Source organism: Nuphar pumila, chromosome 14, assembly GCF_984573655.1.
Source record: "Nuphar pumila chromosome 14, dmNupPumi1.hap1.1, whole genome shotgun sequence".
In the NCBI taxonomy this organism is placed as follows: domain Eukaryota; kingdom Viridiplantae; phylum Streptophyta; class Magnoliopsida; order Nymphaeales; family Nymphaeaceae; genus Nuphar; species Nuphar pumila.
This window is the reverse complement of record NC_143262.1, coordinates 7,286,889-7,313,117: the sequence shown is the minus strand read 5'-3', so window position 1 is coordinate 7,313,117 and position 26,229 is coordinate 7,286,889. Positions and strand designations below refer to the sequence as shown.

The 26,229-nt window shown below is 36.5% G+C and overlaps 1 protein-coding gene across 3 annotated transcripts in view; it reads left to right on the top strand.

Annotated features, from left to right (window-relative positions):
• LOC149816216 (chaperone protein dnaJ 1, mitochondrial-like) overlaps positions 1-26,229 on the top strand; it is a 55,682-nt gene that overhangs the window by 21,190 nt on the left and 8,263 nt on the right. For all 3 annotated transcript variants that reach the window (XM_089986605.1, XM_089986606.1, XM_089986604.1), the window contains exons 13-17: positions 783-874; positions 9,229-9,300; positions 10,423-10,479; positions 21,009-21,057; positions 21,139-21,208. In XM_089986605.1, the coding sequence (XP_089842731.1) occupies positions 783-874; positions 9,229-9,300; positions 10,423-10,479; positions 21,009-21,057; positions 21,139-21,208 (340 nt within the window). The remainder of the gene's footprint in view (positions 1-782; positions 875-9,228; positions 9,301-10,422; positions 10,480-21,008; positions 21,058-21,138; positions 21,209-26,229) is intronic.

Below are 26,229 nucleotides of genomic sequence, written 5' to 3'. Positions count from 1 at the left end.
GTTTAATTATTATGTGGATCTTCATTTACAGGAATACTTTTCTTTTATCTGCGTAGTGTGTGGTGCAAAGCCTTGCAATATGAATAAAACATGAAGACTACTTGTATTTTCAACGTATCTTCCCTGCAGTAGTTTACAAACTGCTCTGTTTTTTTCCTACCCATAAGTGTTATGCTCTCTATCTAGTATTTGCGATAGGGGTAAAAGTAACAATTTTGTGCATGATTTTGTATTCTTGTCCACTATAAATTGTGTGAAAATAATTATTTATTGTTGACAGTTTTATTCCAGACTTCGAGTGGGTTAGGAAGGAGGAATTATTGGGTAATGTAAAAAACAAAATTTTATACACTTCCGATATGACAGATAAAGAAAAAGGGGCACATGATAAATGAAAAAAAGTAAGAAATGAGGGGAAAATAACATGTCAAAAGTCTACGGTGGAGAATTTCTGAGAAAAAATGCAGAAAAAATTGATACAATAAACATGAGAATGATAATGGTAAAATTTGGCATTAGACTGTGATTGGACACAACGTGCTAGTAGCACGTGATTTTCAAATAGTTTCTCTTGTATATGCCATGGTAAACAAGGAGAACGATGAATGTGCCTGTTGGCCTGTCCTTTAGAGTTGTCGGTGAAATTTGTTATTTCAGCATCATGTTAGATCCTTGATTGTTTCATGAGGACAGATGCAATAAAGTTCTATACGTCAGATCTTTTAGATGATACCTGGATAATATTTGTTAATACTTAAAAAAAAGTGTAATCTGCATTGCAGGTATTGATTATGGGGATTCAATCCGTGTTCCAAAAGCTGGTAATAGCGGTAGGCATGGCATTCCTTCAGGAAATTTGATCATTAAAATAAAGGTACAAACTTTGTATGCTTTTCATTTTTCAGTGTTTCTATGTTTAGAAAGTTATGGTGTGTATTGTAATTGGCAAGATCAATGGTGTTGTATAATTTAAAAGTTAAATTCAACTTTGCTAAAAGAGTGCTTATGTATCTATTTTTCATATAAAAGAAGCATGATACTACATACAGGCTTCTTTTTTATTCTGCCTAGAATGGCAAAATGCTTTATTAATTGCTGGGTGATTGAAACATGCCTGAGAGTGCTTATATCGGTGCATCTGTATTGATAGTCAATTTTTTTAATGTAATTTTCTGATTTGTGGAGTATTTCCGCAAACAGTATCAGTGCATCCCTATTTCATATTTTGCTGTTATAGGTCCTGTGATGATTTGGTATTAATTAGGCTGGTCCATTAAAATAATTTTGCACCCCTATATATATATATATACTGTCACTGATATTGCCAATATTTTGAAATATCGTGATATTTTCAAAATATCAGCAGAAACAAAATATCATGATAATATTGCGATTTTTTTGAGAAAAAAATAAATTTTTATTTTAAGTTTGCATTTCCTATTTTTTTGTTTCTTTTATATTTTAAAACCTTTAAAACATGTTTCTTTATATTTTTGAAAGAAAAACAATGCAAAACTTATTATTTTCTTAGATTTTTTGTTGTTATTTATATTTTTGTTTCAATTTTTTAAACTTACGAGATATTCCCGAGATTTATCAACTTTTGAAAATCTCTCCGAGAAATACCCTCGCCGAGAAATTACCTTTAACGATACAGGTGACTATGATATATATATATATAGGAGACAGTGTAACGTTAGACGCTTTTAAGCATCTGATGTTGGTCAAACAAGAGCGCGCCATTGATTGTTGCTAAAGGGTCATTTTTGCGTGCAGCAGATGCGAGGCGTATCCTACGCTGTTCGACCCTCCGAGGTTTCGATGCTACGCCCTACTCTATATATATATATACATATATATATATATATACCACTCAGTCCCCAAAGGTCAGCGGGGGATTCAGTATAGCGTGTTGGACACATTTTAGCTGTAGGAAGTATGGTTCCAAAGTGACTTTGGTTCGCCAGTTCAGACTCAACTCCTAGCGGGAACTACTGGCTATAGTATGATATTCATGGTGAAACTAAGACACTAGTTGGGCACTAACGTCTGCCCCAGGGTATGCAAATAGACATCCCATCAGGTTTGGCATCTATGCACCCTGACCTCCAAACAGTATGGGAGCCTTTCAGCTCTTACTGCTCACACTCCTAGATCTTCATGACACCTCCTCCACCATAGTGTGAGCTGGGAGCAGCTTTGAAAAGCTAGGCCTACTCAATCATTCGACGAAGTTCCACTGGAAAACCAGATTGGGGGTCGAAAGAAAGCGTCCCCTCCCTTCGAGAGATGATAAAAAAATCACTCCAGAGATTATATAACATATGACACTCGACAGACCGACTGGATAGACAGAAAGTGTATTTATTTGGATCCGAACACAGATGCCTGCTAACGCGCTATACAGAATTAAGGGAGAGAGAGAGAGAGAGAGAGAGAGAGAGAGAGAGAGAGAGAGAGAGAGAGAGAGAGCTGCTAACCACCTTCTCAGTGCACTACGAGTGGATGCGCGTCTGCTCTTTAATTTTTTCTGCCAAAAAGGCCTCTGGTGGCGGTCGCTGCAGCCGCTAAAAGTCGTTTCTTGTGACTTCAGTGCACACTACCTTCAGATCGCACATGATCTGATGATTGCGCGTGGTGCGCTGCTAGTGCTATGATAAGGTGTTAGCAGCTACCACCTTCTCTCTCTCTATTTTATTTATATATATGGGTTCATATTTGGTGCTATTGAAGGCACCAAATTATACGGAACCATTGACCTGAAAATCATAGGTTTTATATTTTTTTATAAATTAAATATTATGGATGTAATCTACAATGTTTTTTTATCGGGCAATGAGTTTTGAATCATATGATTGCGACACAAGCACATTTTTTAAGGGCTTCAAAAATTAATGGTCTACAATGCATTAAAATTTCATGACTCAAAAAATTATATTTTTAGATTGAAATAACACAATCCAAGGTTTGATCCTTAGTAGACAAACCTTCCTTAACACATCTATCTGGTCATATTGAGTAGATAAAGCTTGAACCTATGATTTCCAGCTTAATAGTTCCATATAATTTGGTGCCTTCAATAGCATCAAATATTAACCCTATATATATAAGATTTGCTGCAATTGTTTTTTATTAAAAAAAAATGATTCAATTGTCATTTCCCACTAAATCGACCACACTGAACACATCTATGAGGTTAGATTGAGTCAAAATGACTTGCATTGTGAAATTTCAAATTTCAACTAGATTATAGCTACAATCGACTGTATTAAATATATATTCATGTGTGTATGGATCCCTTGTTCTGAACATTTGAACACCCTTGGAATGCATTTAACTCGTAGTACAAACCCGTGAGGGGACAAAACGGTCCCCGTGCGGGGGCTTGTATCGCGTTTGATTCACAGACTGGTATTTCCAGTTAGTCTGTCAACTTGTGTGATCTTCTGAAAGCATTTTTCTGATTAATATGGGGTAGATTTTGCATTTGAATGCTTTTGCTTGTCACATGAACTCTTCAAGAGGGTTGAAGCACCGGTGTCAACTGTTAAAATATATGTAATACCTATATTTATATATATATATATATATATATATATATATATATATAAATATAGTTCTCATTCACTACCCGATAAGGGGTAGTTTTGTAATCTCTCCCAATAGGGGCATTTTAGACTTTTTCCTTTTCTTCTTTTTTCCTTTTTCTTTTTCTATTTTTTCCTTTTTCTTTTTTGTTTTTTTATTTCTTTTTTGTGCATTTAATGCACAGCCATTGGGGGCCCCAACAAAGAGTCGTTGGGCCCCCAACGGTCACAATTGTGACCGTTGGGAGCCCAACGACTCCTTGTTGGGACTCCCAATGGTCCCTCTCTCTTGCTTTTCTCTAACTCTCCCTCACTCCTCTCTTGCCTATAAATAAGTGGGGTCTCCCCCTTTGTAATGGGTGGCTTCTTCAAGCCCTTTTGTGCATTTATAAGATTTTATGCTTTCTAGCCATTATTGGCTTTTGTGTATGTCCTCTTTTGGACTTGTTCTTTGATTTCTATGTGTGAATGTCCATTGTAGGACATACATTTCTTTTCCGCATATTTCATTTCATGGTATCAGAGCCTTGGTTGTGCTCTTGATTCATATTGCTAGTTGTCTTGTTTTATCTCTCTTTGTTTGTCCTCCATTCTTGATTATATAATGGAAGGAGAACAAAAGATTGATCTCTCCTTCAAGCTCAATGGTACTAACTACATGATGTGGGCCGCTGCCATGGAGAACAACCTCAAAGGTAAAAAGCTTTGGGGATACGTTATGGGCACCATTAGGGAACCTCAACTTCAACTTACGAAAATTGATGGTGATCAAGAAAAAGCTCTAGAAGGAAATGCTCGCATGAAAGCTATTGAAGATCACCAATCCAAGGTAGAAGATTGGGAAAGTAAGCATGCAAAAATTCTTGCATGGTTTATGAACAACGTGGAGTTAAAGATTTGCGCCAACATTGCTAAATTCCGCCTAGCAAATGAAGCATGGTTCTTTATGAAAGGTATGTATACCCAAAAAGACCTTGCTCGTCAATTCTTCATCCAAGAAAAAATTCGTACCATTAAGCAAGGTGAAATGAGTGTAAGAGATTACTATAGCACTCTTGGCCCTTTGTGGGATGAGCTATCCCTTCTTGAACCCAAATGGGTATCAAGTGAAGATGTTGAAATGAGGAGAGAACAAATGGAGAAAGAACACTTTTTCCAATTTTTACATGGGCTTAGGCCCGAATATGAACAAGTTAGGTCCTCCCTCCTTCATAGATCCAAACCACTTCCATTGGAAGATGCCATAGCCGAAATATGCCAAGAAGAAACACGTCTTGGCATGATTAAAGGAGGAGATGAAGTTATTGCCGTGTCTAAACCCGGCAATCATATGAAAGCATATAAGCCTCCACACTTTGGGAGGCAAAATAACTATAATGGCAATTATAGGAAAGCCATTTGCCATCATTGTCAAGAACCGGGTCATATAAGACCTAATTGTCCAAAGATAAATGATCCTCCAAAAGGTAAAGTTGCTATTATTGAAGAAATCCCACAAAAGAAGGAGGAGACAATGAAAGGGAAAGAGTCCTTCTCCCTTGCTTAACTATCCGAAGCACTACAAATTCTACTCAAGTCGCCATCAACTTTGGGAGCCGCCATTGCCTCTTCTTCTCCTCCAGGTACGCCTTCTTGGATCCTTGACTCTGGAGCATCTTTTCATATGACCCCTATTGAAAATGGACTATCCAATGTATATAGCAACTCCAAAAATTCCTTTGTTTCCACCGCCGATGGTACCTCTTTACAAGTTAAAAGTTTTGGAACCTTAGATTTTTCAAAAGATTTTTTTGTGCCAAATGTAAGAGTTGTACCTCAACTTAATTTAAATCTTTTATCGGTCTCCCAAATATGTGATCATGGATGTGAAATCTCCTTCTCAACCAAGGATTGTTCTATACAGGATCTCCAGTCCGGGAAGCGGATTGGGCAAGGCCATAGGAGGGGAGATCTCTACTACATGACCCACTTGAAACTTCCTACTAACTCATTTTGTAATCATGTCCAAGATAAAAATATAGAAACTTGGCATCAAAGACTTGGACATCCAAGCTTCTCAAAAATGTACTCCTTTCCCTTTGGAAAGAAATTTTGTAATGAGAAACATTTTGTTTGCAAGAGTTGTATTTTTGGAAAAATGAAATCCACCCCATTTCCAAAGAGAACATTTGTGTCAAAAAGACCCTTTGAATTAGTTCATTCGGATGTTTGGGGTCCTTCTCCGGTCATATCAAAAGGAGGATACTCATATTATGTTACTTTCATTGATGATTTCACTCGATATGTGTGGATCTATTTTCTCAATCTAAAATCCGAAGTTTTTAACTTCTTTAAAAAATTTCATATGATTGTCAAAAATCAATTTTCAACTAATATCTCCATTCTTCGATCCGACTCCGGTGGAGAATATCTATCAAATGAATTTCAAGAATATTTGAAAACCAATGGAATTTGTCATCAAATGTCATGTCCTAGGACTCCCCAACAAAACGGTCTAGCCGAAAGAAAGCATAGACACATCTTGGAAACCACTAGGACTCTTCTTATTTCCAAAGAAATTCCAAAATGCTATTGGGCCGAAACCGCCTTAACCTCCACTTATTTGATAAATAGAATGATATCCTCATCCCTACAAAATATATCTCCATATGAAAAACTTTTTGAAAGAACACCCGATTTTAATAGATTAAGAATTTTTGGGTGTAAGTGCTTTGTCCTTACACATAAAAGAGATAAGTTATCTCCCAAGGCTATCGAATGTGTGTTCTTAGGATACAGAGAGAATCAAAAGGGTTTTAGGTGCTTCGATCCCAAAAGCAACAAACTATATGTATCCAAAGATGTTACATTTTTAGAAAATGAGAACGGTTTTGAGAAAAATAAAGATATTGATGAAAGCGAATATGCTTTCTTATTTGATCTTCTCTCTCAAGAAGATGTGACTCCTCACGAAGAGGATGTTCCTAATGATTTAGAGGATACTCCTCTTAGTAATGTTGAAAATGCAAGTAATGATGTTGAAAATAGGTCCATTCAAACCTATGCTAGGCGTGGTCAAGAAACTCCCATTAGCGCTTTAGAAAAATATTCTCAAAATTCCAACATAGAAGAAACCTCTTTAAGAAGATCTAGCCGGATCTCCAATCCTCCTAATAGGTTTGTTTCCTATGAGTCCCTAACACCTAAATATAGGGCATGCCTAATTGCATTACACTCTTATCATGAACCGTCACACTATAATGAAGTCAAAAACATTCCTCAATGGGTTGAAGCTATGAAACTTGAACTTAGTACCCTTGAAAAGGCTAAAACTTGGGAAATAACCTCATTACCCACTGGAAAGAAGTCTATTGGATGTAGATGGGTCTTCAAAATTAAAACTAAAAGTGATGGGTCATTAGAACGTTATAAAGCTAGGTTGGTAGCCAAAGGATATGATCAAGAGTACGGAATAGACTATGAAGAAACCTTTGCTCCCGTAGCTAGAATGACTAGTGTTAGGACTCTTATTGCGGTTGCATCCGTTAAAAAATGGCCTATCTATCAATTGGATGTTAAGAACACATTTCTTAATGGCGAACTAAGTGAAAAGGTCTATATGGATCCTCCACCAGGAGTATCTATTGGTGAAAACAAAATTCTTAAACTAAAAAAGACACTATATGGGTTAAAACAAGCTCCGAAAGCTTGGCATGACAGATTTAGTACTGTAATGACTAGCTTAAATTTTCGTTCATGTTATACTGACAATGCGTTATTTGTGAAAAGTGCAGGGTCCTCTGTAGTTATTTTACTACTATATGTTGATGATATGATCATCACTGGGAGTGATGAGCAAGGAATCCATGATATTAAGAAAATTTTAAAAGAAAATTTTGACATGTCTGACCTTGGTTTCTTAAGATATTTTCTAGGTATTGAAGTTGCATATTCACCTCGAGGGTACATCCTCTCTCAGATGAAACTTGCTGCTGACATCTGTGCCAAGTCTGGAATTTCGGATGATAAGAAGACAGAAACCCCTGAGGTTATCAATGCAAAGCTGAGACTGGAAGATGGGACACTTCTTGAGAATCCTACTCCCTACCGTCAACTCGTTGGGTCTCTGACATACTTATCCATCACTCGGCCAGACATAGCTCATGCAGTTCACTCCGTCAGTCAGTTTCAACATGCACCTACAACTGTGCACATGAGTGCAGTCTTAAGAATTGTCAGATATATTAAAAACACCATAACTAAGGGAGTTTTTCTTTCCTCTTCATCATCCCTTGATTTAATTGCTTATACAGATGCTGATTAGGGAGGAAATCCCAATGATAGAGTCTCAACCACTGGTTTTTGTGTTTTCCTAGGTGACTCTATGATTTCTTGGAGATGCAAGAAGCAGCATAAAGTATCATTGTCCTCAACTGAAGCCGAATATCGTGCAATGACCACTACAACCATGGAGCTTGTGTGGCTTAGAAGTCTCCTCTGTGATATGGGCATCATCATCTCAATTCCTTCGAAGATGTGTTGCGATAACAAGAGTGCTATCTATATTGCAAGCAACCACACCTTCCATGAGCGTACTAAACACATTGAGATGGATTGCCACTATGTTCGAGATGAATACCTAAAAGGAACCATAGCACTGCCCTATGTCACATCCGAGTACCAGTTGGCGGACTTTTTCACCAAAGCTCTTGCTGCTCCTCGTTTCATGTTTCTTCTCAACAAGCTTTCCGTTGTATCCCCGTAAAGCTTGAGGGAGGGTGTTAAAATATATGTAATACCTATATTTATATATATATATATATATATATATATATATATAAATATAAATATAGTTCTCATTCACTACCCGATAAGGGGTAGTTTTGTAATCTCGCCCAATAGGGGCATTTTAGACTTTTTCCTTTTCTTCTTTTTTCCTTTTTCTTTTTCTATTTTTTCCTTTTTTTTTTTTGTTTTTTTATTTCTTTTTTGTGCATTTAATGCACAGCCATTGGGGCCCCCAACAAAGAGTCGTTGGGCCCCCAACGGTCACAATTGTGACCGTTGGGAGCCCAACGACTCCTTGTTGGGACTCCCAATGGTCCCTCTCTCTTGCTTTTCTCTAACTCTCCCTCACTCCTCTCTTGCCTATAAATAAGTGGGGTCTCCCCCTTTGTAATGGGTGGCTTCTTTAAGCCCTTTTGTGCATTTATAAGATTTTATGCTTTCTAGCCATTATTGGCTTTTGTGTATGTCCTCTTTTGGACTTGTTCTTTGATTTCTATGTGTGAATGTCCATTGTAGGACATACATTTCTTTTCCGCATATTTCATTTCATCAACATGGTGCGACGGGTGTGGCCAACCCACACTTGACTATTATGGTCCAAGTTAGGACTCGGCCAACTCCTACCAAGTCCGAAAATTGTGCAAGTTTAAAAGGGCCTTAAAACTTATACCAAATGGTTATACATTATCAGTTATAACATTAAAAGTGTTATATATATATATATATATTAAATGACACCTCCGAACCCGTGTTTTTTGAAATTTTTGTGTCATGCCAACCGTGCCTGACATTGGCTATTTCTTGATTAATAGAGTTAGTTATGGGAGTTGTTTCATATGACTGTTTGTTTGAACCTTCTAATTGTTATTTGTAGGTTGCTAAAGATGCTGTTTTTGTTAGAGATGGTTCTGACATATATGTGGATGCTCGAATCAGCTTCACACAGGTGAAAGTTCTTGAATCTTGATGGTCTGGGAATCAGAGTCAGACTGTGTTGAACACTTAAACTAATATATTTGCACATCATTCCCCTAGTTTGTTGATTGTTCTCTGTGTATTGGAAAATTTATATGGTTTGAGTGTGTACCATGGTGACAAGTGGTAGTGGTTCTTCTGATTTGTTTACTTGTTGGACATTTTAGTTTTGAAGCCACTTCTATTTCTTGTGCATCTTCAGCTTCTGAGAAGCTTTGAAAGGCAAAATATAGGTACTGTCATTCTCAATGTTACTGGAGGATGTAGGCCTTTCATCTGTACCACAAATTTAAAGGGCTGCAGGGATTTTTGCATCAAATGAATTTGTTAGTCTTTTCCCATTTATATGTTATGCTGCATAGTTTAAATGTGAGTCTGCCTTGAGTTGTCTTATTTTATTACTTTATTTTTTTCTTCACCGTTTTATTTGCCTTTTGGTCTATTATCTGCAAAGGGACTAACTGGAGCTACATATCCTGCCCTCCATAAGCTGGACCTGTGCACCTGCCTGATCAAGTGATATTTGAAAATGGAATCTTGCCCACACATTGTCTTCAAGTTGCTCATACTCTGACATGCAATGTAGATCCAACTGCTGGAGATGTAACTGAGTTCATTTATTTATGCTTGGATGCTTGTTTTGAATATGTTTGAAATGTACACATGCATGTCCATGCACCGAAGGAACAGAGCAAAATAGGATACAAATTTTCCACCAGCTTTTTTCATCATTGTTTGTTTCAATATTTTCTGTATTAAAAAATAGGGAAGCTTGACTGCTGTTATGATTATTGCCCAATGACAATAACAGCAGCCATTTAGATTCACATGAACTGCTGCACCTTGAAATAGATGTTAACTTCTTCATAAGTGCTGAATTTATCCTTTTCTACTTCTGAATTGTGTTCATTGTCATTTTATGAGTTTCTGACAGCAATTTTTTAAAAGTTGATGGCACCAATTTGCAAAAAGAGCCCTTTTTTTATAAGCAAAAAAGGTCATTTACCACAACAATTTTAAACATTATAAAATTATTTATTTTGAAATGAGATTGTCTTTATGTGCGATGACCTGTTGTGTGTTGTTTTATTAGGCCACTCTTGGTGGAAAGGTCGATGTGCCTACATTGAATGGGAATGCACAAATAAAAGTAACGTCTCTCCTATTCTCTGTGCTTCTTTCATACTATAATCACTCTCCAAGTTGTCCTCTTTATTTATTTATTTATTTTATCTAATTGTTCAAGTACTTGGCCTATTTATTAGATTTGTTTAGGTATTGTTCATCTCTTTTTTAGTATACAATCTTTTGTTTTTAACTTAGCACAACGTGAATGAGTTTTGATTATCTCATGAGTAGTAGTTCAAATTCACATATAGTAACACACCTAGCTGTGAAATGAAACTTGCTTTAAATAGTTTTATAAGGATTTATCAGATGTGATTTTTTGCGATACAATACTTATTCGTGTCACATACACACACACACACAATGTTGTACATATTGTATCCAAACTTGTATCAGAAAAGCTCAGGATACAGGTGTACCGTATCATATTGTACTGTAAGATACAGGAGAAAAAAACACTTAAATTTTGCAAAAAAATCACAAGAAATCTGGAAAGAATCTAAAAATTAAGAAATAAATTTAGAACTTAGAATTGAAGAAAAAAATAAATTTAAGAATGAGTACAATAATTAAAAATCAAGTAATCAAATAAAAATAAACAAAGACTATTGACATGTCATTAATATGAAATAGAGTTTTGTAATTCACTACATAAAGTCATAAAATAGATGATAGAATGTAGAAGCATAGTTCGCTACATGATTACAAAATTCAAAAGACTATACAACAAAACTCATAACTTGAAATTCATTACATAAACTCATAAAGTTAATAACGTAGTTCACTACATGACAAAATGTCAAAAATTCAAAACAACTACTCATTAGTCGTCTTCATTATCAAACATTCCGCGCCCATAATTGAAAATGACATTTGTTGTACGGCTTGTGCCTCCTATTGCTCTTCATTTGATTCATGATTTGTATTTTCTCGTGTCAGTGTATGAATACCCTACACACAACACTTATTGTAATCTTACTTTCCTCTTTCTATATCTCTCATTCAAATTGGCAGATATTGTAACACGTACATCATCTGGAGCTCATATACATAGTTGCAAACTATGTCACAGGGATTCGGCTAGCAGGGTGCCACACCCGCATCGACGCGACTCGACGCGGGTGCGGTCAACCCGACCCTGGGTGCGTTGACCGCACCCAGGATCATTTTGTCCTTTTTTTTTGGATTTTTTTTTTTAAATTTTTTTTTGCCCTATGAAATGGGCTGCGAAATTTAAAAAAAAATCTTTGGGGGGGGGACCCGCGCCGGGGGGAGCCCTCGGACCCCCCTTCCTGCAAGGGCAAAAACAATAAATCAGGCTCCACAATCATCTTTGGGGACAACCATATAAGATAAAAAAAATGGTAAAAAGTAAGTTGGGCATAAATGTCATGGACCTCATACATATACACTATACATAATATATATATATATATATATATATATATATATATATATATATTTACATTTTTGCCCCTGCCGCACCACCGCACCCGGGTTTTTTGGAAGTGCCGAATCCCCGCACCCGCACCCGCACCCGCACCCGCACCCATGTAACATAGGTTGCAAAGATGCACTAGGTTCCCAAAGAATGTGCAGCTTAATGTGATGAAAATACCCACTTATCAATGAATGACATAATCTATGTCTCAAAACATCACGTCGATCTTGATCGTCAACAACCTCACAAAGCTGCCGTGTGAGGGCATCAGCATATTGAGCCATTGCTAAATCTAATTATGACATGCAATTAGTTAAAAGTTAAAATAAAATATCACTACATACAAATTTCAAGAGGTTTACAACTTTACATAACACAATGATAGGACTAAAAAAAAGCCATACAAAGTTACAAACTAAAGCTCAAAAAACACACATATATATGTATGTATCAACTCAATGATTTTCTCCATTTGCTACAACATCCACTAGCCCGGGACATTGATGGTTCACCCTTATCTTCTGAATTAGGAACTACTAGCAAATTTTCTTTGATGAATGCTGCACGTACTTGTACTTTTTTTATTATCTTCTATGAGACTCGTAAGAAGCTTGACATGAACATTAGAGGGAATACGACATAGTGGAGTATCTTTGCCCTACTATGTGACATTTAAATCTATGCAATATGCCATACATTACAAAATTGCAAAAGTTACACTTTATTATCCCTCTCAAAAACCGTCATTAAATTGTCTGGTTTTCAATTATTCCCATGCTGAATCATTTGAGGCTTTGAGCCACATCCTCCATCATCCATCGACCTTTAGGGCACAATTTTGAGATTTTAAGAACATTTAGGATGAAAAGGAAAAAAACCAATATCAACGACACATTTAGGGCTAAAAAAAGGGTTAAAGTAAAAAGTAAAAAACATATATTAAGACAACATCAAAAGAAATGAATTTATCCTTGGTTTGGGTATTTTGAGCCTTCCTCTTAACTTCAATCTTACTCAGGTCAAACTCTTAGGGCTCGATTTTGAGGGTTAGATGCTAAAAAAGGTTGGGTAGGATGAAAATGAGTGAGATTTGCGGTGAATCACGCTCTTAGGGCTTGGATTTAGCAAAATCCCAAATTTTTATGGTGGTTTTGATTTAAAAAATCAGTGAGTATACTTGGAAATGAGGTTTGGGCACAGTGAACACAAAGTGGCTGATCACCTCTTTTTTGGCACCAAAAAAGTAAACAAGAAAAAAAGAGGTAGACTCGTATGATACATGGGGTATCATATGATACAATACGATACAACCTTGTACTATATGATATAGACCGATAACCCTATTTTTTATGATATATGATATATCGTATTAGTTCACCTAATAATACAACAATACAAGATATCGTATCGTATGATACAATACAATACTGGTAACACACACACATAGACACACACACGCGCGCACACACACACACACACATATATATATTTATCATAGTCACCAATATCGATATCGACAAATTTTTTCAAGGTGTTTTTCTTGGGAGTTTTTTTTTTTCAAAACATGGTTTATAATATAATCTCAAGAAAATATTGGTAATTTTGAATTTTGAGAAAATATAATGAATAAAAAAAGATAAGAAATAAAAGGTTTTATAGTATTTTTCTTTAAAAAATCTAAAAAAATAAGTAGAAAAGTGTTTAGAATATAATAGAAAGTAGAAAAAAATACTTAAACATATAAAAAAAGATGTTTTTTTGAAAATCTTGGGAATTTCTTGGGAAAATATTATCTAACCTTGAAAAACCGATTATATCGCGATATTTTTAAACTATCGGCAATATCAGTTACCATGATATATATATATACATATATATATATATATATATATATATATATATATATATATATATATATATATATATATATATATATATATATAGTATCGTCGGACCCAAAAAAATTGAACGCAAGCCAGACGCGCAAACACACACCAAGAGTATTAAAAAAGGGAATTTAGCGGCGGTCACAACCACCTCTAAAACTCTTTTTTTCTTATGGATGCGAAACTCTTTGTGAGTTTGACCCTACACCTTTCTCTCTCTCTCTCTATATATATATATATATATATCACTGTCACCGATATCGACGATATTTTGAAAATATCATGAGAAATACCAATATTTTAAGGCCGCCGATATTAAAGGTAATATCTCGCGATATTTTCAAAATTTCTCCAGAAGACAAAATATCATGATAATATCGCAATAATCTTGGGAAAAACTTTTTCTTTTTTAAATTTTAAGTTTGCATTTCCTTTTTTTTGTTTCTTTTATATTTAAAAACCTTTAAAACATGTTTCTTTATATTTTTGGAAGAAAAATAATGCAAAAAATTATTATTTTCTTAGCTTTTTTGTTGTTATTTATATTTTTTCAAAATTTTAAACTCCCGCGATATTCCCGAGATATATCAACTTTTGAAAATCTCTCTGAGAAATACCCTTGCCGAGAAATTACCTTTAACTATACAGGTGACTGATATATATGTATATATATCTTAGAAGTTGGATGGTGTGCCCCAAGGTCAAGAACATCCCTTTTACTTAATCTGGTCCTATGAACATGTTAGACAGTGCATTGTAAGCTGTTGATTTTTTCAACCCTTAAAAAGCATTCATGCACATTGCAATGATGTGATCCAAATCATGCATTTTATTAAACATACCATGTAGTTCAGATCTGTGGGGCTTTTTTGGTCATTTGTTTATTTGATTGGATGGTTTAGGGTGGGGGCACACTGGGGTACACCAAAACTTGGGTTTCACCACCCAACTTCTATACCACACTCTCATTGTAAAGGTGTACATATATATATATATTTATGTATGTACTTATTTGTATACATACTCATGTTTGTATATATATATATATATATATATATATGTATGTATGTGTATATACTTGTATATATGTATTTTTTTGTTCTATATATTTTTGATTTTTTTATTGTAGCTAGGACTACTAGCCATATTGTGCTTGTGTCCTTGGTGACCTACTTGTGCTTGTGATCATTGTTAAAATATATTGTACATATATATATTTATATATATAGATCTCGACACATACACATATATATATTAATTATATATATGTCTATGTGTCTATCTACATATATAAATATATATATTTATATCTTTTGTAAATAGACCCATATAGGGGTAAAACAGTCTTTTTACTTCTTATCGCATATTGTATTTTTTTCTCCTTTTCTTTTATTTCCTTTTTTTTCTTTCTTTTTTATTTTCTTTATTCTTTTCCTTTTCCTCCTTGGAATGGGCCCCACCTAGGGGGACGTTGGAGCATCCAACGGTCATATTTATGACCGTTGGAAGGGCTCCAACGTCCCTCTAGGAGCCCTTCCAAGGCCTCCTCTTTTGTCTATAAATAAAGGGGTTTCTCCCCATTGTAATGTATGCTTCTTTGAAGCCTTTTGAGTGGAATATATATTTTTCCTCTTCTTTTGGGTGCCTTACCACTTTAAGTGGTTGTGTTGTTCTTTTGCCCATTAGTGGCTATTTGTGTATGTGCGTGCTCTCTTGTTTTGCTCTTGGAGACTTCATCCGGCACTTCATTACATGGTATCAAAGCCTTGGTTGATAAAGCTTCATCGGATCTTCTTTTGTCAAGTAATATCCTTCTCTTTAGTGCATTTATATTCCTCTTCTACAAATGGCCAACAAGGATGCAAAAATCGACCTCTCATTCAAATTGGATGGGACCAATTATCGCATGTGGGCGGCCGCCATGGAAAACAATCTCAAAGGTAAAAAACTTTGGGGTTATGTATGTGGAACCATTCCGGAACCACAATTGAAGTTGACTAAGTTTGAAGGTAATGAGGAAAAAGCTTTGAACGAAGAGGAAAAAGAGAAGGCTATTCTTGATTACTCTTCTAAATTAGAAGATTGGGAAAGTGAGCATTCTAAAATTTTAGCATGGTTCATGAACAATGTTGAATTAAAGATTTGTGCAAATCTCGCCAAATTCAAGAAGGCTAATGAAGCTTGGTTCTTTATGAAAGGCATGTACACTCAAAGAGACCTTGCTAGGCATTTCTTCCTACAAGAAAAGGTAAGAGCTACTAAACAAGGTGATATGAGTATTAGGGACTACTATAGTGCCCTATCCTCTTTATGGGATGAACTTGTCCTTCTCGAACCCCAATGGGAGGGTAGTGCTATTGCTATGAGGCAAGAGCAAATGGAAAAAGAAAGATTTTTCCAATTTATTCATGGGCTTCGCCCCGAATTTGAGCAACTTAGAGGATCCCTTCTCCATAGGGCCTCTACTCCTCTAAGTGATATTTTAGCCGACTTATGTCAAGAAGAGACTCGTTTGGCATTAAAACGAGATGTTGATGAAGTTCATGCCGTATCTAGACCCGGCAACAATGTAAGGCCATACAAACCTCCTCATTTCTTCAAAAATAATAGTGGTGGAGGAAGGAAAATCATTTGCCATAATTGTAATGAACCGGGCCACATTCGTCCGGATTGCCCAAGATTTAAAAAGAAGGTGGCCTCCGTTGGTGAAGTTCCTCCAAATGAAGACTCAAAGAAAGATGGTGACATAAAAGAGTCTCTTGCTCATCTTACCGAAACGCTTCAACAATTCATGAAGATGAGCTCCTCTCAGTTTTCTTCTACACCATCCACTTCCGGCGCCGCTATCTCCTCCTTCCCAGGTATGACCTCTTGGATTCTTGATTCGGGTGCCTCCTTTCATATGACTCCGAATGCATCACTCTTATCAAAAACAAGTCTCAACAAATTTAAATCTTTTGTCTCCACTGCTGATGGAACATCCTTGGATGTTGAAGGCATTGGGAATCTTGAGAAAATTTATAATGAAAACAAAGAATTTTTTGTTCCCAAAATTCGAATTATTCCAAAACTTAATTTAAATCTATTTTCCGTTTCCCAAATTACCGATTTTGAATGTAATGTCACTTTTTCACCTACCCATTGCTATGTGCAGGATCTCCGGTCCGGGAAGCGGATTGGGCAAGGCCATAGAAGAGGGGATCTTTATTATATGGATTTTTTGTCATTGCCAACCAAATCATTTTGTAATCATGTTCAATCCAAAGATATTGAGACTTGGCATAAAAGACTTGGACATCCTAGTGTTTCTAAATTGTATCTCTTTCCTTTTTTGGAAAAATTTTGTAATACAAATACATTCACATGCAATGATTGTATCCTTGGAAAAATTCATTCGCTTCCGTATTCTCATAGTAATTTTGTGTCAAAAAGACCTTTTGAACTTGTGCATTCCGATGTATGGGGACCGGCACCCGTTCTGTCCAAGGGAGGCTACTCTTACTATGTTAGTTTTGTTGATGACTTTACTAGATATACATGGGTATACATTATTAAAAATAAATCCGATGTCTTCAACAATTTTAAAGAATTTCATATTCTTATTCAAAACCAATTTCAAAACAATATAGCTATATTTAGATCCGACTCTGGAGGAGAATACATGTCTAAAGACTTTCAAAATTATTTCAAAACAAATGGAATTTTACATCAACGATCTTGTCCTAAAACCCCACAACAAAATGGTCTTGCAGAAAGAAAACATAGACATTTAATTGAAACTACAAGAACACTTCTTGTTTCTAAAAATGTTCCTAAAAACTTTTGGGCCGAAGCTCTTCTTACTGCAACATATTTAATCAATCGTATGCCCTCTGCTTCTTTAAAAAATGTATCACCTTTTGAAAAATTATTCAAAATTACTCCAGATTTTAATAGATTAAGGATATTTGGATGTAAATGTTTTGTGCTTGTTCAAGGACAAGATAAACTATCACCTAAAGCTATTGAATGTGCATTCATTGGATATGGTGAAAATAAAAAAGGTTATAGATGCTATGACACTCGAAATAATAAACTCTATATATCAAGAAATGTAAATTTTCTTGAAGAACAAAATGGATTTGATGTTCACACATCTAGAGAAAACCTTGACTATTCCTTCCTATTTGATCTTGCTCCTAGAATTGAAACACCAGATGCAAGTACTTGCGATAATACTTGTGATGGCATCTCCCATCATAATGATATACTTCAGCATGGTAATGATTCTCAAGTTGAGAATCTTAATGAAATGAATGTATATACCCGGCGGTCAGGAATTGAACATCAACCTGCTTTTGAAAGATATTCTCAAGATCTCTCATTAGAAGAACCTATTAATGCACCTAGGAGATCTTCTCGTAATAGTAGACCTCCACAAAAATTTGTATCTTATGAATCTTTCTCACCTAATTATAGGGCTTGTCTCATGTTAATTCATTCATATCATGAGCCTACTTCCTTTAAAGAAGCTAAAGATCATCCACATTGGATTGAAGCAATGAAAGTTGAATTAGAGGCTCTTAACAAAGCTCAAACTTGGAGTATTATTCCCCAACCATCAGGAAAAAAGGCAATTGGGTGTAGATGGGTATATAAAGTTAAAACCAAGTGTGATGGATCTCTTGAGAGATACAAGGCTCGTTTGGTTGCAAAAGGCTATGCCCAAGAATATGGAATTGATTATGAGGAAACCTTTGCTCCCGTAGCTAGGATGACTAGTGTGAGAACTTTAATTGCCTTAGCCTCCATTAAACAATGGCCTATATATCAACTTGACGTTAAAAACGCTTTTTTAAATGGAAATTTATATGAAGAAGTGCTTATGGATCCTCCGCCAGGTCTTGAAATTGGTAAAGGAAATATTCTAAAGTTAAATAAAGCTCTCTATGGTCTTAAACAAGCACCTAAAGCTTGGTATGATCTTTTTAGCAAAGTAGTTCTTGATAATGGTTTCTCCTCATGTTATACTGATACTGCTTTGTTTGTTAAAAATTCTAATGATCACATTACAATTCTGTTATTATATGTTGATGACATGATTATCACAGGTAATGATAAGAAAGGTATTAACCTTATTAAGAATATTCTCAAAGAAAATTTTGATATGTCTGATCTTGGTTATCTAAGATATTTTTTAGGAATTGAAGTTGCATACTCTCCCAAAGGGTATGTCCTCTCTCAGATGAAGCTTGCCTCCGACATTATTGACAGATCTGGACTGACTGATGACAAGAAGGTGGAGACGCCAGAAATAATCAATGCCAAGATGAGAGCTAGTGATGGCACTCCTTTAGCTGATCCCACACCTTATCGTCAATTGATTGGGTCGCTCACATACTTATCCATCACTAGGCCCGATATTTCTCATGCAGTTCATAGTGCAAGTCAATTTCAGACTGCTCCCTCCACCATTCACATGGCTGCTGTCATGAGAATTATCAGATATCTGAAAGGCACCATAACAAAAGGATTATTCTTACCCTCTTCTTCACCTCTTACTTTACTTGCTTATACTGACTCTGATTGGGGTGGTAACCCCGATGATCGTATTTCTACCACAGGGTATTGTGTGTTTCTTGGAGAGTCACTTATCTCTTGGAGGTGTAAGAAGCAACAGAAAGTTTCACTCTCTTCTACTGAAGCAGAGTATCGTGCGATGGCCACTACCACCACGGAGATCGTATGGTTAAGAAGTTTGCTTAAAGATATGGGAGTCTCATTCTCAACTCCCTCAAAGCTGTGCTGCGACAACAAGAGCTCTATCTACATTCCCAGCAATCACACCTTTCATGAAAGAACAAAGCACATTGAGATGGATTGCCATTATGTTCGTGATGAGTTCCTACAAGGCACCATTCAATTGCCTTATGTTCCAACCGAGTACCAGTTGGCGGACTTCTTCACCAAAGCTTTGCCATCGCCTCGTTTCTTCTTTCTCCTTAGCAAACTCTCGGTGATCTCACCGTGTGTTTGAGGGGGGGTGTTAAAATATATTGTACATATATATATTTATATATATAGATCTCGACACATACACATATATATATTAATTATATATATGTCTATGTGTCTATCTACATATATAAATATATATATATTTATATCTTTAATGTATGCTTCTTTGAAGCCTTTTGAGTGGAATATATATTTTTCCTCTTCTTTTGGGTGCCTTACCACTTTAAGTGGTTGTGTTGTTCTTTTGCCCATTAGTGGCTATTTGTGTATGTGCGTGCTCTCTTGTTTTGCTCTTGGAGACTTCATCCGGCACTTCATTACAATCATGACCTTAGTGCCGGTGGATACATCTTATTTGTGTTGCTTTATTACACACACACAAAAAAAACATACAGCACATTTTCATAGGTGATGTAGGCCGACAAAAGCAAAATAACCTATGTTACCGCGACACGTCACCTTGGGTGTGTCGACACGGGTACTGCTACCTGGACACGGCATTTGCCGTGTCCTATATTATATATTTTTATATATTATATTTTCAGTATATAATATTAGAAATGATTGGAGGAAAAGGATTCATGTGGAAGACCCCAAATGAATTTCTTTTTTGGTTCATATCGCTGACCCCAATGGTTTTGGGATGAAGGCGTAGTTGTTGTTGTTGTATATTTTCAGTATATAATATATGTTTTAGATATATAATATATATTTTCAGTATATTTTAGAAATATAATATATATTTTAGATATATAATATATATTTTCAGTATATATTTAGCCGTGTCCCCATACCCATATTTTTTGGAATTGCCGTGTCGTACCCATACCTGCACCCGTACCCAGGTGTCATAGACAATAACACTTGGACATCTTTTGTGAATATGATACATGTCGAGAAACTATATAATAGCGGATTTTGTGTGAATTATGCTCTAAGTTAGGTGTGTTCAATTATCATTAAGCCTTATCCCAACTACATATTGTTGGCTTTTAGCCTGTTACTGCATTCCATTGTTTATAAGTAAATTTTTATACTGTTGCTGGCATCCTGGATGTTGGCAAAGTACTATGTTTCAAGTGATCGATATCACCGTTCTCTCAAATGTTGTAGATGATTTGCATGTATTGGTTTTTAATCATGATCCTTACATATCGCTAGAGTTCACAAAATAATTGTATTTGCTAAAGTTTTGATGAGTGCCCTTTCTTAAAACTGTCACTGAAGATACCAAAGGGAGTTCAACCTGGGCAACTTCTAGTACTAAGAGGCAAAGGTACTTGTTTTAATTTATTTTATTTTACCTTTTCTTTGTCTAATCTCTAACATGATTTTCTCCTCTCACATTGACTGTCAGGATTGCCGAAGTATGTTGGCTTTATAGACCATGGTGATCAATTTGTGAAATTTCAGATACAGTTGCCATCGTAAGCTGGTGTTCCTCTTTCTGAATATAGTTTTCTAAGTTTTTGCTGGTGAATTTGAAAATTTAATTTTCTTTCAAACTTCCAAGAATAGTGAATGTTAATATTGAAATTTTGATAAAACTATAAGGCATTTTTTGTATAACGATTCAAATGCTCTTAACGACATTGGTGACTTGCTACTGAAGTCCTCTAAAATGGAAAAGGCTTATAGCTTTATGTGTTAACTTGGTTTGGCTATACCAAGAGTTCTGTTAAGGGTTCTTGCTATTCCATTCTCAGTATATTCTCCTTTCGTTTAAGTGTATTCTCCTTTCGTTTAAGTGGTCCTTATTTGTTGCCTTAGAGCTTTTAATGCTTTTCACCTTTGTTCTCCTTTTTTGAAATTAATCCCTTTGACTATGCACTTTTTAAGCTTTTTTTCAATTTAGGGAATTCCATGGAAGTTTCTATTCTTCGGCCTTACTCTCATATGCCCACTTCTACTTTTTATTGGCTCAGGCTTTTGACTTGTATTGGAGGTAGACATGGTTTAGCTTCAGGTTCTAACCTGGTCAAACTTGGGTTTACACCTGGTTCCGAATGTGCTCAGTGTGGGGGTGGGGGATGAAAGTCTGGGACCTGATAACATAAGTAACTAGGCCAGGCATTCGCACCCAAACCCCATGCTAAACCTTAGTTACCATGCATGCCCAAAATTGGGGTCCAAGCTGGATGTAAGCCATCAGGATACCCAGCGTGGCGTTTAACCCCTCCATTTCAAATAGACACCCCATGCCTCATTCCTTACCTTTATCTGACACATATCAAGAGTTAGACTGTCAGGCACTATATTGGGCACTTGGATGCTTACTAGAATTGTTCTCCCTGTATTCTTCACTTGCAGATGCACACATTCATGATCATGTACTCCACAATTATATGGGTGTTCATATGAATGTGAAAATTCTTGAAAATGAAGAAACCATGACATGGCATAAATGCAGAGGCACGTATAGAGACTTGCAGAAGAGCGTAGGTTATGCACTTTAAGTTAGATTCACTAATAATTAGAATAATCAATCATGATCATGCTTTAGAGGCAATATTGATGCTTTGTTTTGTGATTTTTTATTTAGTATGATTCCTGATGTATGATATATTTAATATTCACATATGAATGCATATCCTTGTGTTTAAATTTTATGAAAGTCTCATTTCACTCAACCATACTTGTGTCATTCCTGCTGCTGATGGCTGGACATGTGATCTAAGCTCTATTCATTTGAATTTTTACACACATTTAGGGAGAAGGCAGAAAAGTATTTTTTTCCTGTAACGCATTGAATATACCAACTAATTAGGAGAATGTTAGGTAATTGAATCCATAATCTTACTGACTTGAACTGGGTTAACAGTTTGATTTTGTGGGATTTCTATTTTAATGATGGTAAACTGAGTCAACGGTGTTACAATTTAGTGAAACATGATGTTAAAAAATTAACAACCAATGCCCCAAACATCAATTTTTTGTTTAAAAATATGTTACAAAAAATAAGATAAACATTAAATTTTCCAATAGAACGATATATGTAGATAAAAATCTAGTAATGACTGAGCATATTCATTAAGAAAACTATGAGTTGTTATTTGCGGATGAGTGGTTTAGTGTACAATCCCATGGGCCTAGTTATTTCTCAAAGCGTGTTGTAACCATGGTTTGAGAGCCCAATGACTTTTTACTGAACTCATCCATGCTTGACTCATGATTTGGCTAGGTCATGTTAATTTTTTTTAAATAACAAAAAGGTCAGATGGCACATGCAAAAAGCAATAACCAGTGAACCATCCAGTGGCTTATCTGGGTCAACTCATAACTCAACTGTTTGGTTTGTGACTCTGTGTGAGTTAATTCTGGATGGGTCTTGTCCAAAACCTGGTTACTGAGTCATCCAAGTCTGGTGAAGATCCAGATTGGCTTGGGTGAGACTAGATTGACACACTGAGTTTTTAACCCATGGTACTCATGATTATCGTGAATTGGCATTCGTAGGACTAGATTGACCCACGCCGGAGCCCTGCACCGAACCCTGTCCGAAGGCCGCAGTTTCTCAGGGAGGGGTTGAAATTATCGTGAATCGGCATTCGTTAGGCGTAGTGGATTTAGGGATTTCGTGGATTTCTGAAAGGCTCAGGGATTCTCGTTCAATTTTTGGTGTAAATCAAGGGGGGGTCGCCTGAACTAGAGTAGGGCGCAATCTGAAACCCTTGACTACCGGATACTCTCTCTCTCTTTGGGTCGCCGGAACCTGGGTCGCCGACTAACAGTGAAGCAAAACCCTCGACTAACGGTTACTCTTTCTCTCTCTCTTTTTGGGGTTGCCTGAACCAGAGCAGGGACGCAATCTGAAACCCTCGACTACCGGATACTCTCTCTCTCTTTGGGTCGCCGGAGGCAGACGAAGCTCGTCGGTGCCTTCCCCCAACCCTCAAACCCGATTAACTGCTCTCTCTCTCTCTCTCTCTCTCTCTCGCGCGCGCGCGCGCAGGAAGCTCGTCGGAACCTGGGTCGTCGGAGGTAGACGAAGCTCCCACTGCACTTCTATCTCTCTCTCTCTCTCAGCGTCAGGGAGGGGGTTTTCACGCTTTGGGAGATTCGACACGGGCGACGGAGGAAGCCCTCATCGATGAGCGACGATTTAAGGTATTTTTTTACGTACTTCCACCAAATTCTCCTTTTGTTGGCATTTTCATGTTGTTTCTTTAAAAAAAAAACTTGCTTTTTATACATTTTTAGGCCGTGTTTTTTGTCTTGTGCATAACTGTTTAGTTATACACTGTCTGTCCCAAGCCTGGATAACGGAGGAGGGTTGTGGTAGGCCCGTGACAAGCAGCGTAAAAATTTAGTCACACCCTATGAATATGAATCAATATGCGAATTTCGTTGGAGCGTTCCCTACTAAGCGACGCTCTGTACTCTATGGGCCCGGAGGCAGTGATAAGTGGGCAAGGGTAGCTAGGACATTGCCCAGAAGCGATGCGTCAAACCGGCGCCCGGGGGTGGGGTCAAATAGGCAAGGGTTCCCGCACTTTGTTGGACGGGTGAGGGTAAAAGAGATAGTTCAAAACCATACAATTAGGTTAGCCACTTGGAACATAGGGTCTTTAACTGGTAAGTTGGTAGAGTTGGTAGATGTTATGTGTAGGAGAAAGATTGATATTTTATGTTTACAAGAGACCAAATGGGTAGGTGAGAAAGAAAAAGTGATACAACCTTGGGGATATAAGATTTGGTATACAGGAATACATAGGAATAAGAATGGAGTTGGGATTGTTATTAGTCGTGAGTTTATAGATAATGTAGTTGAGGTCTGTAGGAAGGGGGATATGATTACACTTATTAGATTAGTAGCAGGTACGAATATTATTAATTTTATTAGTGTTTATGCACCTCAAGTCGGTTTAGACGATTCTATTAAGCGTCAATTTTGAGAAGATTTAGACGAAGTAGTACAAGGGATATCTCATGGTGAAAAGATTTTCATCGGCGGAGACCTTAATGGACATGTATGCATTAGTAGGGATGGATTTGAGAGTATCCATGGAGGCTATGATATAGGAGAAATAAACGAAAGTGGAGAAAGGATTTTAGATTTTGGTTTGTCCTATGATTTGATCTTAGCCAACACGTGGTTTAGGAAGAGGGAGTCTCACCTAGTAACATTTAAAAGTGTGGTTAATAAGGGTCAGATAGATTTTTTCCTACTCAGAAAGAGAGATAGGGGTTGTTGCATCGATTGTAAGGTTATATCGGGAGAAAGTGTAGCTACACAACATAGAGTCTTAATTTTAGATCTTAAAATTAGAAAATGCCACAAAAGGAATAGACATAGGATAGATCCTAGAATTAAGTGGTGGGCACTGAAAGGAGATAAACAAGGAATGTTTGTAGAACAGGTAGCTAAGGAAGCTAATTGGTGTCTCGAGGAGGATGCAAAATCAATGTGGAATAAGATAGCGGCTTGCATGCGAAAGGTGGCGAAGGAGGTTTTGAGTGAGTCTAAAGGCGGTGCACCGCTAGGTAAGGATACATCATGGTGGAACGAAAATGTCAAATTAGCTATTAAGGTTAAAATAGAGTGTTATAGAAATCTAAGTAAGAGTCGTGATAATGAGAATTTGGAGAAGTATATGGTATCAAAGAAGGAAGCTAAAAAAGTAGTTCGAAACGCGAGGGATAAGGTATATAAGGAGGTCTATGACAAGTTGGATACCAAGGAGGGTGAAAAGGATATTTATAGGCTTGCAAAGATGAGAGATATGAAATCGAGGGATCTGAGTATGGTTAGATGTATCAAAGATGAAACATAAAGGGTTTTAGTCAAAGATGAGGAGATTAAGGAGAGATGGAAAGATTATTTTGATAAGCTATTTAATGGAAGTCATGCTCATGATCTTGGAGATTTGTCCATTCCTTTTCATGAGATGAATCGTGACTTCATGCGCAAGATTCAAAAGAAAGAAATTGCAGAGGCTTTGAAGAAAATGAAATCAACAAGGGCAGTTGGCCCCGATGCTATACCTATCGAGGCTTAGAAATGCTTGGGAGAGAAAGGTTTAAAATGGTTGACAAATCTTTTTAACAAGATTTGGCGAACAAATAAGATGCCTAATGAGTGGAGGAAGAGTAATTTGATGTCTCTCTATAAGAATAAGGGTGATATACAAGATTGCACAAACTATCGTGGTATAAAACTCATGAGTCATACTATGAAACTTTGAGAAAGGGTGATTGAGTATAGGTTGAGGAAGGTTGCTATGATATCGGAGAATCAATTTGGTTTTATGCCTGGAAGATCAACTATGGAAGCTATATATCTTCTTAGACAACTTATTGAGAGATATAGAGAGGGGAACAAAGATTTGATATGGTTTTTATTGATCTGGAGAAGGCATACGATAGAGTACCTAGGGATGTTCTCTGGTGGACAATGATGAAGAAAGGTGTCTCTCTCAAGTACATTAGTATAATTAAAAATATGTAC